The sequence below is a fragment of the Enhydra lutris genome, unplaced genomic scaffold, assembly GCF_002288905.1.
Source record: "Enhydra lutris kenyoni isolate GAN:26980312 unplaced genomic scaffold, ASM228890v2 scaffoldscaffold19, whole genome shotgun sequence".
Classification (NCBI taxonomy): Eukaryota; Metazoa; Chordata; class Mammalia; order Carnivora; family Mustelidae; genus Enhydra; species Enhydra lutris.
The window spans coordinates 38,426,704-38,442,092 of NW_019154103.1; the positions used below are offsets into that span (position 1 = coordinate 38,426,704).

Genomic DNA, 15,389 nt, shown 5'->3' on the forward strand with positions numbered 1-15,389 from the left:
CAGGCGGCAGGGTAAAGAAGCTGCGAAGATGAAGTACATATGAGAACGGGATAATGATAGTATCTTGGTTGTAGAGATACTGAGGATTAAATCAGATAATCCGTGTCAAGCAGCTAACGGTGCCTGACAGTGATGGCACGGTGTACATTGCTCTCATTATCCCTGTCAACAACTGGAGAATAAGCTCACTTCATTTTTCTATTACAATTTGCTTAAGATTCTTTTTTTTTAAGGTGGGGGAAGGGCTGAGGGGGAGGGAGAGAGAAAATCCCAAGTAGACTCCACGCCGTGTGCAGAGCCCGATGTGGGGCTGGATCTCACGACCCTGAGATCATGACCTGAGCCAAAATCAAGAGTCGGGCGCTTAACCCAACAGAGCCACCCACCCAGGCGCCCCTCAACAGAGTCACCCACCCAGGTGCCCCTCAACAGAGTTCTTTTAAGCACAACGGTAGCATCTCGATACAGAGGGAAAATAGTTCAATAGTTTTACGCCTTTGCCCTGTTTTCTGACATATTTTTGTTTCTTGTCGTTTTTTATATTGATCTGATGAAACAGCTGACATCCATTAGTTAAAAGGAGAAACTAAATAAATATTTTCGACATTAAACACAACCACAAGTTACAGGCTAACCACCTGTGGCAAGACTTCCGCAGGTAAAGCAATATCCTTCTCAGTCTGGCTCTCCCCGGCCAGTTGTCCCTGACAGCTGATCGTTGGGCTTGTAGAATTTAATCTTGAGAAGGCCTGAAATGTGGATCTTCCCGGGACTCCATGTTGTTATTCTGTGGTAGTTCAGGTAAGTATCAGTGATGGGGAAACCTCAGACTCTCGGGTGGGTAAGTACGCAAACGTCATGTCACTTCATAAAATGTCTCCAAACCTCTTTGCCTTGAAAGGCTCCTGACAAATGAATGACATTTCTGGAATGTGCCGTTTCTCACTTAAAGAAATTTATATCCTAGGATCTTTCCATATTTGATGTTAGGAATCAGTAAATGTTATGGGAAATAAAATTAAATTCACATCCAGGAAGGAAAGGAGGAACATTTCTGAAAACGTGACTGACTTCTGTGCAAGTGGCCTTCGTAAGAGAATGACAGACTCGCTCTGAGACCCGAGGCTGCTGGGCCTACCCAGAGTGACCCACGGACCCCGTGCTGTTCCAGAAAGGCCCTGCTTTTGTGAGATGCGCCAGGTTTCCCATTTCCAACACCTCGGAAGACACTTGGGTTTGGGTTTTTAAAACAGTGCAAATACAGTAATGATGCTACTTTTACCATGAAAACCAATGAAATAGTAGCTTCTTAAATGTACAGCTCTTACAACCAATAGCTACCAATTTGTTTTGCAATTGATGCACCAGAGACCTGGAGCCCTGAAACATGATGCCATTGAAGAGGAAGCTGCATTGAGAGCTAGACGGTGAGGTTCAAGAACAAACTTAACCAAACAACTGCTCTCCATAAACCAGAGGCGAATATCCAGGCTGACTTGCTCTCTGAAATGCCTGAGTACAACAAGAGGGGCCCCCACCTCTGAGAGTCCCATAGCCACACCCTGGGGACAGGGGCTGCATGGTCAAGTCTCGTCGCCCATGAGGCCTCTGGACCCACACCAGGTCTGCATGGTTCTTTCCCTGAGCAACTCCACCCCGCCCCTATTTGTCCACAGCCTTTATCACTGTGGAAAAGGGTCATCAAATCCCTAACACTCTGACTCTAGTCTTGGTATCTTGACATCGATGCTAAGAACCACTGGTCCAGTGGGCCAACCAAAGACAAGGTAGTGGCATATCTTCATTTGTCTTGAAATACGCTACCTTCTGGTCTCTAGCTGTGTTTACAGCTCTCTGATTCTCGGATGCAGCGATCTCTGGGACTTCACTAAAATAACAGCGTAGAAAACTATAATCCCCGTGCCACGAGCCAGCCACTTACAAGGAGAATTGCATTTTCCCGCCAACAGTCGCTTACATGATGCCACTGAAAGCGAACACCAAAAGTGGGATCTTTATCTCAAAGAAGAGTTCACTAAATATGTGTTGAGGAAAGGAATGAAACGAGGAATGAGGCAACTGATGCAAAGAATTCATGAGCTGGCAACTGTTAGTAAATCTTTGTATATCTGGATTTGAATCAAGCTTTCCCAAGATACAACACAATAAACTATAAAGCCCTTGGAGGAGAGAAGTGGTAACACAATCTTTTTCTGTTATGTTAACCGGAAATCTTTCTTCCCCCCACCAAAAGGCTACACTTGAATGGATGTCCAATAAATATTTAACTGAATCAAATTATACAAATTCTGCAAGATTTAGGTTTACAACTTGAATTATCCACACAATAACTATGTAAAAGTATATCCCCCCTTTTAAAAAAAAGTCACTTTTAAAGATAAAGACAATCAAAACAAAGAGCTTATCTTTAAAAAAAAATCATGCGCATTTCCTGGGGAAAACATTTGGCCTTAATTGAGGTTACTGAGATATTTCTAGAAATGTGATGTTTGCAGCCCCACCTGGCATTACCCTTTGGCTCAGACTCTTAGCTAGATAAATGAGCATGTGTGAGGACGGTACATCTTATTCTGGGGGGAAAAATATTCACCCTGGAGAGAAGAGAGCAAACAGGGAATCCTCCAGGAGTCAAATACCGATTCAGCAGATAGCCTCCCCTCCGTCTCAGTAATTCAGAGCCTTTACTCTCTTTAGGCTGTAATGAATTAGGAAGTTGCTAATAAGGGAAACGGGCAAATTTTTATGACTGCAGTTTCTGCCACCCATTTGCAGGTCCCGTGTGAGTATCTGCCAATTTTTAAATAAAAACACTAAAGCAACAGTTGGGAGATTTTAAGGAGAAACCCCTATTCAGTACATACTTCACTTAAAAGCCTCTGGGACCCAAATGACGTCAGGACCTACTTCAGGACTACTTCAGGACTCTAAGTCAACTCATTAGGAGTGTCCCCGATTTTCTATTTGTTAAAGAGAAAATATTTCTGGCCAAGTTCGGTGGGAAATACAGGCCAAAAGTCTGCCTTACTAAGAAAGGTGGGGGGTGATAAGCTTAAATGGAGGGAGAAAGCTAGAAGGACCTTCTGGTTTAAAAAGGCTACCGCCATACTAAGTGGGACCTTGGGATCAGCTGGTAAGACCATAAAGAGTGACAGAGATTACTGTTACGGAAAGTTCCCATGGCAGACACCAAAGGAGGAGTGAAATCTTCTAATTTCTGTACGTGGAGGCCATGGGAAAGGAGAAGAGTGCATTTGTCTCAAAGAGTGAAATATGGCAAATGGCGGAACTGATTTTTCTCACTGGAAGAAACTGTTAGGGACGTACAGGTGAGTCCCTTATTGTCACGTTCAAAATGTACAACCAAATGCTTCTGCCTTAATCAACAGAATAGCTTACTCGTCTATACAGCCAATCTGACACTTTCTTACAGGTTTTGGATTCGTATGGCTCCATGTTTTTTTCCACCCTTCCCAATGGCACACATTTTCGGCAAATGTCTCCATCATTTCAGACAAGGAGCTATAAAACAGAAGACATCCTAATCTACCAGACGGAACACTTTCTATCAGCATCGGTTATATAGGAGCACAGAATGCTAGGAGTTCCATGACAAAGAGCCAAAAAGAATGCAGGGAGGGAATGTTCTAGGTCATCTTGGACAATGGGGGTCAGGATTGTTCCAATCCCTCTTTGGAGCCCACAACATTGGAGATTATTTGGAGATATAAATATATTGTGAAAAAGAGAAATAACAAGCCCCAAATGGAGCCATCTGGCCCCTACAAGAGCCCACCAAGACTTAATTACAGTTTCAACCTGTCCCACAAACATGACCCTTTAAGAGTCAATCTGGAATGTCTGACTTGCACTAGTGAGGTAACCTGCATGAGAAAAATCCTGCAGGCCCCTTTCTCCCCCAAAAGATGATGTCCTGGCCTGAAAGAATCCTTCCTTTTCTCTTGCTGGTACCTTCCTTGCTCTACCCTCCTTCCTACAAAAACCTCCTACTCAGTTACTCCCAACTCCTGGGAACTGGCAAGCTAGGACATGGCCCAATTCAGGAATCTTTTAATAAAGCCAATCTGTTCTTCAAATTGCCTCGATTCGGTTTTGTTTTTTGACAACATATATATAAATAAATTACAAATGTAATTAACGAGGCCCCGTGTTCCTCCACTTTCAATGGGACAGTTGGGTGCTAAGGGATGGGGAAGCAAACTTAGAAGGGAAGGAAGATGTTCTGAGAGCCAAATCCATGAAGACCAAGTAGAGTGAACCAAGAAGTACCCTTGCCTTCCAGAAGCGAGTTCTGGGTCTTATATATTTGTTACGGGAAGACCCTGGGAGGTCTAAAAGTTAAGGGAGTTTCTTAAAAGACTGTGTCCCGCTGTTGGGTGATCAGGGCATCTACAAGGTGCATGCGGTCCCTGCCATGATGCTGGCAGGAGCAGCCAGTTCTTCCCGGGTAACAGATCATTCTGTCGGATGTGCCTTGGAGGGACTGGGCACGGCCGTCAGGCCGCCCAAAGACCAGCTGAAGTTCACTCGCTTTCCTTGTACTCAACCAAACAGTGAAATTATGGACACCATCCCTTCTCTTTCAACAGATTAGTGATGAAGGAAGAGCCTTGTCAAGGGCCAGAGGAGAGGACAAGGTAATTCCAATGGATAAAATGAGCGGTTCCCACGTGGTCTGTTCTCATCACAACCCTCTCCGGGATGGCTCCTCTCACTGTTTCCTGGACTGGGCTCCTGTCCCTTATTTTTGCAGGAACATTCCCCTGACACTGCAGAGGGAGCAAAGGGGTCTCCCAGGCTTCACCTACGGGAGGAAGGAAGAGAAAAGGGCCTCCACAGGGCACTGGCAATGGGGTTGGGCACCCGTCCTGCTCACATATTCAACACCTTCACAGACACAACGAAAAAATTCCTTGAAGCCTCATACCTTCTATTTCAGCTTCAGACCGAAGAACTTTATTTTTTGTGTTTTGTTTTTTTAAGCTAAAACGGTACTGAAAACAAACTCTTCTCAACTAGCTGCTTCGGAACAATATACTGTATTATGAAGCTCTGTACATTTTCAATGTTTTTGAGATCCTGACAGGCCAAAGGCAGGTCCCCACTTCTCCTTGAATTCTGAAACCGAACCATCTTCTGCCTCTTCCAGGCTCATCTGCATCAAGGCCAGGCTGGTGGAGGGAAGGAGTGGCGTAAAAAGTGCGTAGGAAAACACAGAAACGCACCAGCCTCGGGGCCCACGGTGGCATTGACCTAGTGGAGGCTCTGGCGTCTGGTTCCACGGCCCCGGCGGGGCAGCCGCATCGGCCCCCTCCCCACCTTGAACCCAAGCGGCAGGAAGGGGGGGTTGGGGGGGCTGCCGTACAATGGGTCCCCTTGAATCATGCTACTAAAAAAAGGTGCAATGAGAAAGAAGTCCCTGTGCGTTCCCAGTCACAAGTGTGGGCAGAAGAACCCACAGGATTCCTCCCTTTGGTATTAAATAACAGTTTAAAAAAGCTTTTTAGAAACAAAGCAAATACACGGTGGGACCGGACACGGGAGTTGTCCCAGGTCAGTCGTCCACTGAAACGAGTCTCATCCCTAATCATAAATAAATAATCTCTGTCCTGGTCGGACTTCCACGCCAGGATCAATATCTCTTAACATCTTACTTATTTTATTACTGCTTTTGGTTTTCTGGGACTGATTGAAAGTTGCTCAGAGGAAATCTTTGGTTTTGCTTAAGTGTCCATGACATTTAATCATGACTTCCCTTGCAGTTTAATTCCAACCAGTCAATCAGTTAATCCACTTCAATTGATTCTGGGCTCTCGGTTATTGGCTTGCACTCATTGGGCATCCGCTGGTGCCGGCTCAGCTGCGTGGCCTGCGTGAAGCTCCTTTCACACCTCTCGCACCTAGTGGAGGCAAGAGAGAAAATTGAGACCGGGGAGCGGGGCCTGCAGGGTGATGGGCTTCCTCTCATCCTGCCTAATGAGAACCGACACTCCAAAGTGGCTTCCGATTTTACCAGCTCGAGAGGTTTAATTGGTGGCTCCTTCCCAGGCCTGGAGGGCCGGGACGGGACAAAGCCCGTCTGGTGCGGAACAGAGGGATCTGTCAATAGGCAGGGGGAAGGTGATTTCTCCAGAGAGGCTGTCCTGCTGCAGCTCTGATCACTGTCAGTTCAAATAGATAAAGAACAAAAAGAGATTTTTAGGAGTGAGCCATCAAAGCCGCAGCTTGTCTGCAGTTTTCTGCTCTGTAACCCCAAAGAGAAATTGACGACAAATAGAATTTCACCCGCTGCTAATTTAAAATCGAGGAATTGTCCTCCACTTGGGCACGGCGGCCCAAGGGCCATCCCTCCGAATGTGGACGGCGGAGGGAGCGCGACGTCGGTCTGCGTGACTATGGGCAGTGGGGGTGGGTGGCTTATTTGGTGCACAAGTATCACCAAGCAGCCACAACTGGGGGGGGGTGGCTAAAAGAGTTGTCTGCAGCGTGGGGTGGGAGACAGATGAATTCACCATCAGCCGGTGCTCACTTGGCTCAAGAAATCCACCTCCTGAGAAGGTACAGACAAGAATGACCCTGGAAGCCATAATTAGGGGTCGGTGTGTCTGATGAGGAGAAAACTGGCATCCTACTTCTGGAAAAGCTCCTGTCTTCAACTTAAACAGCAACAACAAAAATTGTAACCTAGAGACGCTGAGCTCGACCCATCTCCCATGCAACACACTCACTAGCTCGATGGCTGCTCAAGCCACAAAGAAACTAACGCATGTGCATGTGCGCACACGTCCAATGGTGGCTTCCAGCTTTCCCGTGGTGGCTATGACTCCTGGCTGGTTGTCTCTGGTTATGCACACATGCAAACTCGTGCAGCAAGCTGGCACAAACTGTGCCTTCCTGTCACCGCCCTGCACATCTGGGCTGCCTGGAGCATGGCCGAGACCCACGGCGGGGGGGGAGGGGGAGGGTTCAGTGGCCACCACATCATCCCCTTAACGTCTTCTCCTCAATCCTTTGAAGAAAAGGATATTCAGGAGCCCTGCAGATACTTGTCCCTCTTGAAAATAACACAACCTTCAGGCTCAGGTCCCTGCACTACAGGGTTGGGGCAGTGCTCTCTAGACCTCTAGCCTCCACTGCTCCATCATGTGCCACGTGCCCTGTTATCTGGGGAATAGTCCTCTCTTCCCTCCCCGACTTTTTTAGTCCACCCTACAAAGTGCCTTTACCTAAAAGGAAAAAAAAAAAGAACACGTCCATCCACTTTGGGGTGTTCTTGTCTATTTTTTAATGTTGGGAGGCTGGGGGCTTGACCATCACACTGGGATTTTCCAGGGCTCCCGTGCCAGCTGCATGGGTCAGGGTGAAGGAGTTGTGTTTCTTTGATTGTCTTCCCGGGAATATTTTTAGCAGCCTGTTCCACTGTTAAAAACTGCACTGTGATCTTGACAAATGTATAATGTCAGCTTTAATGTATCAGACCTATCAGCTCAATGAAAATAACTCAGAAGTATTGATCAGCTAATGATTTCTGGTGTATTCATTAACGTCCACGGGCAGCTCATCCTCTCTCCAGAGCCTCCCGAGGTGCTGATGACATGTTAGCGAATTGCTGATTGTTTATTAGAAAACTGATTAGTTACTGGATCAGTGTGTCCAAATATACTACCTTTCACTGCTGGCAAACTTTCAAATTATTATATTACTTTGTAAAAAAAAAAAAATTCTGAAGCTTTAGAATCCACTTCAAAGAGAATTGCTGGAGCACTTACAAGGAAAGACCATTGACCTGGGGTTGTGTTTCTGCACTTCTCATCCTGGGTATTTGAAAAAAAGAATCGGACATAGGAAGTTCCGTGTTTCCTATAAGGCCAAGTGTACGTCTCTATGTGATAATTAAATACCCAGATTAGACAGAGACTTTCCGAGGCGAGTTAGGCTTTTCTCTAGCAGTTTGCCTAAGTGGCCACACAGATAGTTACACCCCCGGAACCGGAAATCTACAAAGTCCACGCTGTCGGGTTCCCGAGATGCTCACTGAAAAATCACCTCCAGGGTTACCTCCTCCAAGTGCGAATGAAAACACATGCAGATGTGTGTACCTGTGTGGGCTGGTTTCTTACCAACCCGCTATGGAAGTGAAGAGAAATAGATAGAAAAAATATTCTTTTTTTCTTTTTTAAGATTTTATTTATTCATTTGACACACAGAGAGAAACCACAACCAGGCAAAGAGGCAGGCAGAGAGAGAGAGGGGGAAGCAGGCTCCCCACTGAGCAGAGAGCCCGATGCGGGGCTTGATCCCAGGACCCTGAGATCATGACCCGAGCAGAAGGCAGAGGCTTTAACCCACTGAGCCACCCAGGTGCCCTGAAAAAAAATATTATTTTAAAATAAAGGAAGAGCCTCCATTTTACATTCATTACCTTTTATTTTAAAAAAGTTCTTTTCCTGAGGTCTTTTTATAGCTGAATAAAACTCCTCAGAAAGACATACTTCATGCAAAAGCCTGGGGCCGGCAAGTCAGAGCTAGACTTTGTCTGAGTTGGCATCTAATGAACCCTGATGTCCAACCCAGACGGGGGCCTGGGTGCCTCTGATCCTGAACTTCATGTGGCATAGCAGAATAAGAAGGAAGGAGAGATGGGGGTAATGAGCTGGGAGCAAAGGAAGGCTCCTGCGCACGGGTCTTCCTCTCTGTGCTGATGTCACAGCCTTAAAGGGGCTATCGCAGGGACCCTGAAGTGGAAAGGGATCTGAATACTTTGGGACAAAGAAAGCCCCCAACTTTCTACAAGTTTGGGTATCTTAGTTAGATTTGGTTTCCTTTTAGATTTGAAGTCATTCTTTGCTTTATGTGATGGTTGGCTGGATTACTGGTACCGGGAGCCTAACAATTGCCAGCGGAAATTGACAGACGCCAAAATGGCATCAAGTTCCCTTACAAAGAAAACCTTCAAGAAGCTTTCCTTTGTGCCTCTGCGGCCTGTCACCAAATATGTCTTGGACTGAACCAGCCTGCGCAGGGCTTGGGCATACAAAGTGCTCAATGCCGATTTACTGATGTGCTCTTTTCATTCGCTCTGTTGCCTAAGTCTTGTTAAAATATCAGATGCTCTTTGGAATATCCTTGGATTTTTTTTTTAATTTTATAATGAGCCACTCTTTACTTTAGGCAAAGATGTACTGATGAGTATTTTCCCCTGCTTTTTACAAACATGCAGAGAAGAGCCTTTCATATGGGAAGTCCTGGTCTTCCCATGCTCCAAAGCTGAGCACCAAGGAATTTACGAGGATCCAGACAGAGCAGAGCAGAGAGCAGCCCCTGTCTGAAATCTTCAGAGGTTATATTTAGGAACAGGGAAGGAGAAAGGAGTCCTCACTAGAAAGAGTAAGTTGGAGATGCCAATTAATATCCTTCCTTCTTTCCTCATTTCAGTAAAGAGCTAGGAATTACTGTTAAATGAAATGATGTCTCCTTTTGTTCCTTTGCTGTCAATGACTTCCCGTCCCACCCAGTCAAGTCGCCTGCCAACAGGCCCGTGACCAACCTGCTGCTTTGGGGGTGGAGTGGATTCCGGTGGGATCTCAGCCAATCAGATCATGAGGCAAAGCCTGGACCGAGACTCTGATCTCTTAATGCCAGATCTTCTCCAGCCTTCTTTGGATTGCAATAATCTTGATCTGCTGACACCCACATCCCAGCAGAAGATTTCAGATGTTGGAAAAGACCCTCCCTTGTCGTGGCAGTCTCCTGCGAATTCTGTGAAAGCCTCCGGGGCCCTGGTGGGTGGGACAATCTGGGGGCTGAGCCATTTGGGGCATCTCCGTGGAAGCTGCCTGAGGCATACACTTTAGGGGTCTACATCTTTATGAGGTCCTTCCCCTCCTTTGTAACATTGTTTAAGCCAATACCCATTAGTTGAAATAGTAAAATTAACTGTTGTGGCAAAATCCATTTTATTGACTAATCGGCAACAAAAGTTTTTTTGAATGTTTCTTTTATGAGCTTGTAAAAGGGAATATTCATAATATTTACAAATGTCCGTGGGATGGATATCCATGAGCTATGGTGAGAAGCTTCCCAAAACTCCCTTGGGATAGTTCAATCCTGGATGGTCTGATTGTATATACTGAAGGACTAAGCTTTCCATTTCCTAGAAGATGTTTAAAACTTGCACTATTTACATGACCATACACTTGGGTCTCCCCTGGGAATATATATTTGATGAACCAAAAGATATAAAACCCACCCCACCCTACATACAGCATGTAGCCACCTGAATATGAGTAGAAGCAGAAGTAACTAGAGCATGTACCTAGAATCTAATTCAACCAAACCATATGGTATTCTTAATTTGTTCTCCCGGTGAAATTAGGTGATGGTCACAAAAAACATACTTTAAGAAAGGAAAAAGATGCAATTATTAAAGCCCCTCAAATATTAATCTGATGAATTAAAGTTAAATCTATTGGATCTATTGGAAACATGACAAAAACAGGATGTTAGAGGAAAAAAATTGAGTGGAGTCAACAAGGTTACACATAAGTAACACCTTAACATTAATAGAAATCTATTTCCCATTTTGACCCTGAAACCTCTTCAATTAATTACTAAAATCTATTTACAGAGCAACAAGATAAAAATCAATCTGATTCCTGGCACTCTCTCCGTCGGGTTGCCCTCTCTAATGTAAGGGGCCAGAAGGATCGTCAATCCTCCATCACCTTTGCTTTTGAGAAGCTTTCCTGCTCCAAGGCCTGGCACTTGGGTGACTGCCCTTTTCCCCATCCAGAGCAGTCATGAAGCCAGAATCTGTGGAGCCCCTGAGGGTCAGGCCTGAGGGCGATGACAAAGTCCACTGTGAGGGATGAAAACACCTGTGACAGGAACTCTAGCACCTGCGCTAACCACTGGCCCCTAGGGTAGATTGCAAAAAAGCAATCTTTTGGGCTCTCAGAGCCCCCAGAAGGTCCAACCTGGCTGGTATAGTGCAGGTTTGATTTTAGACTTTTTCCTGTCCCCTTAGTCAAAGGCCTTTGTGCAGTGCACAACCTGCACCCATGTACACAGATAAAAATTAAAACTCATTTGATTATCAATATCATAAATTAAACCATGATGAAACTAGTTAAGGATAATGAATAAAGGTAACTAAATTGTGGGGAGATAAGTGAAGATGACAACTTTTATGAGTTCCTCCCTCTGGTGGCAGACACTGAGGCAGGCAAGACCCAAGCCAGCAGACTCTGCTACCCTGAGACAAGCTGAGCCTCAGGCCAAACACCAGGACAACAACAGACCATGCCAATAAATCCAAAAGGGAGATCATGGGCTATTAGACTCTACAAAGACTCGTTGGCTGAGACGGAGCAAGTGGATTTGTCTCCCACTGCCTGAATTATTTCTCTTCTTGCTTGATCTTGTCTTACAGAAAGTAAATAGTCTACATCTCTGTCCTTCAAATTTTCCTTCCCAGCCAGGGAAAACCAAGATGGCAAATGAATAAAGAGATATGTGGAGGGGTAAAGAGAAAAGAGTTGATCACACAGACACCAGAAGATGCTTTGACACAAACGACCAAGTCAAATGTATTGGTTCTCACTCCCAAGCCTTTCCACATGTTATGTGGACTGCCAGAAATGCCTCTCTCCTTTGTATGCCTGGAAAACTCCTACTCATCCTTCAAAACCCATCTTAAACATCATGTCCACCAGACAGCACTGAGAACTTTATTTCTGGGCTACCCTGCAGCACTGTATGAATATAGCTTCCTGTTCTTCACTTTCATACTTTTCATCCCATGTTGTAATACTTGCTTATTAATTGGGCTTCCCCATAAACGATGTGGTCTTCAAAGACTGGGGGAGTGAATCTCATTCACCTTTATATCTTTTACACCTAGCTGGGTACCCAGCACAAAAGTAGACGCTCAATAAATATTTGCTGAATGAACAGCACATACAAAAACAGATGAATGAGTGAAAGAACAGGCCATCTTGCATGATTCAGACGTCTGCTATTTTTATGATTGAACTGTATCTAGAACAATCTCTCTCCGGGGAGCTCTTACCTTGCAAAGTCCTTGGAGTTTAGTCCTACCTTTTTCCACATTCTCTGAATCCTCAAGAATTTGGATGTGCCCCGTGTGTGGTTGTGTTTCATTCTGTTTTGTGTCACCAACACAGTAATTCTGAGATCTGAAGAGCACACTCGGAAAGCTACAAGTTGGCTACTATCACAGATTTAAACCACTTGAACAGATAGGAAAGAGGAGGACAGAATCCACCAGAATCCTGAAACATTCAAGTTTCCCAAGGGATGACTCTTTAGATGTCCTAAACCGGGATCACCTCACTTGATGGTCATGGGCTTGCTGGGGGCCCAAAGGTGGCCCCTTGTGGGGGCTCCTAGCTTAAATTCTAGAAACATAGATCCTTGGGAACTAGAAAGAATCTTAAAATGACTTATTCCTACTTTCTTATTTTTCTGAGGAGAAAAGAGACCCAGAAAGATCGTCTTGTGTCCATGGTCGCACAGCTTGAGAGGAAAGGAGGTTCTGCGGGTAGGCTCTACTTACTTGAAGGGCTTTTCTCCAGTGTGAGTTCGGATGTGGTTGTTGAGGGTGGTTGCCCCGGCGAAGGCACGACCACAGTAGCCACACTTGAAAGGCCGGTCACTGGAGTGGGTGACCACGTGGTTCCTCAGCTCGGACGGTTGTGAAAAGGACTGGGAGCAGTGACCGCACTGATAAGGTCTGAAATAAATAAAGAGACTGTCTGGTCATTACCGTCTGTGTCATTCAGGGCAAATCAGCATCATGAGTCAAGGGCCAGAGCTTTCTGGTGACATTTTCTCAGTTTTCCAAACAGCACCCTTGGGCTCTGGCTGCAGGGTCCCCTGAGACCCGCACATGGGGCCACGGGAACAAAATTCACAGAGCTTCTGAAGCACTTCAATTCCCAAACAAGTATTCCTTTCCAGGATTAACCATATCATTTCAAGAACCTGTACTTGTTTTTATCCCCACCCGGGGCAAGTATTAGCGCACTTTTGGGAGCATTGGGACTCGATTAAGCAGAACATTAGAAGAGAAGATACGTAATTGTTGCTCCTAATTCTGTGGCACTTGAAACTCTTCAAAGTGCTACATCAATTACCTACTTTCATCTTCACACTAATCCTCTGTGGCAGGGAGAGCCTCTGTTACTGTCTCTGTCAGTTCAGAAAATGCAGGATACACTGTCCTCTCAGGAATTAAGTTCTTGAGGCCAAGGTTACTGTAGGGTGTGGGGACTTGATCCTGGCGTAAACATGCAGAGAAAGCAGCAAGCTGCCTGCGTGTTTTAATAAATACACAACTGCCTTGGGGTCTGCAAATACAACCTCAACTCGGGGTCATTGGAGAGTTCACGGATGAACCCAGGTGTGTAACCAGATCTGTCTCTTTATAAAAGCAATCCTGCCTTGTGCCTAATTTTCACACAAATGCGCACACACTAATATTTATCCACTGGGTCTTCTCTTTAAACTTCAACTCCCCAGTTTAATTCGGTGGCAAGCAATGACGTAGAGTGGCACAGAAATGATGGGGTGTCGCTGTGTTTGCAGGAGGGAGGACGGTGATGTGAGGGAAGTGGAAGGAAGTGGTGACAAGTACCTGATAATTAGCAAGATTATCAGAGAGCATTCTTTCCAGCTCAGGAGAAGCACATCAATTTGGGGTTTTCATAAAACAGATTAAAAGTCTGTCTTCTGTGCGTAAGTTCTGCTGCTGACTGAAGCAGAATCTGGGGAGGGATGGGAAAACCTGGGGGAGTTTGCCCCTTTAGAAGCTACCTCACATCATTCTTGGATAGTGCTCTCATTTGTTTATTAAAATTCTGGTGAAGAAAATTAAGAATCGGTCACGAGGGATGTGAAAGGCACTGGCGAAGCCTTGGTTGGTGGCCCAGATATTTCCTGGCTGAGTTTGAGAAAGCCAGTGGCAGATGCTGACTTAATTGCTCTACCTTCCGCAAATGCGTAAGCTCCAAAGACCAGGAACCAAAACGAAGGGCCAGGAGACAATGGTGAGCGAGCCCGGACAACGATTCAATTAAGTGCAAAATAAAGTGGACCCGCTCATTTGTCAAGTGAAGTGCTTAATTGTGGCTACTTGCCTCACTGAACACCAACACTATTATTTTACCAGGCTTCAGCGCACTGAGCACTGATTGTAGAATTTTTTAGCTTGATTAATAGTCCAGGATTGGTCAATAACTCAATACTATACAATTTTAATTACTTACTTTAGAAATCTATTTAACTGCTCTCAAACAAGTTTCAAAAAATACATAGAAGCGTCCTTGGTAAGGAGTTTATCAATCTTGATAATCGCACGTGTGTGTTATTAAATAATGCTGTGAACGCCATTAAAATTTCATATACACGGAAAGGTCCCCCTGCCAGATCTGGCCTTTGTAGTAACCACTGACCTTAGAGTGTGCCTCAAGAAAAGAATTCTCTCAGGAGTCCACTTTTTAAAAAGTTATGGAAGATTATAAACAAAATAATTTATTAATATATGCTATATCCCCTGACAATTGATTTTTCTAATAGTGAAGGGACCATTAACAGTGATTAGCCTCTGGTTACCTATTTTTAATAGCTATCACAATAAACAATAAGCCACTAAATAAAACCAATTAATCTTTTCTTTTTTTCTAAGTCTGCTGTCAAAAGTTGGGGAGATTTATTTCCTATAGTCAGAAGTCAATCCATTCGTTTTATGTTAATAGTCGCCATGGCAAAGATTTGCACACGGAAGAGCAGAAATGACCCCAGGGAGGCTTATCTTGGATTCTCCTATCAAGGGAATCCCAAGGGAAAGCATAGAGGACTCTAACACATCCCCCTTGGCCACTCCCGGCCCAAGAGGCACTTGCTAGGTATCCAGTGACCTAAGGCACGGCTTTATAAAAACCTTGTAGAATTAAGCTGGACTGAATGGAAAGGTCTAGAGAAAAGGGGAGACAGCAGAGTGGATCCTGCTTCAGCTGCTAGCATCAGGCAGCTGTGGGACTTGGACAAGTCAACTCCACTTCCGGATGACTGTCTCATCTCTCTGCTAAGAGCGATACACTGAGCTAGCTGTTCTCCTGCATCTCATCGTGTTCCGTTCCTCCTTCCAGATCATCATCAACCACGTGCTGCCTGGGGATCTGTCCAAGACATGGCCCCATGAGACGCAGCACCAACAATATGACCTCCATCTTCTATTGAGTCTACAAGGCAGCTCCCAGGACATGGAGCCTTCTAAGGTTGTGTGTGTGTGTGTGTGTGTGTGTGTGTGTGTGTGTGTGTGTGTGTGT

The 15,389-nt window shown here is 45.2% G+C and overlaps 1 protein-coding gene across 1 annotated transcript in view; it reads right to left on the reverse strand.

The window, feature by feature from the left end:
- Positions 1–5,824: 5,824 nt before the first annotated feature.
- The window catches only part of LOC111148449 (PR/SET domain 6), a 100,781-nt gene continuing 91,216 nt past the window's right edge, over positions 5,825–15,389 (reverse strand). Inside the window, exons 6-7 of the mRNA XM_022505001.1 lie at positions 12,617–12,793; positions 5,825–5,939 (exon numbers count right to left, since the gene is read on the reverse strand). Coding sequence (XP_022360709.1) covers positions 5,825–5,939; positions 12,617–12,793 — 292 coding nt within the window. The remainder of the gene's footprint in view (positions 5,940–12,616; positions 12,794–15,389) is intronic.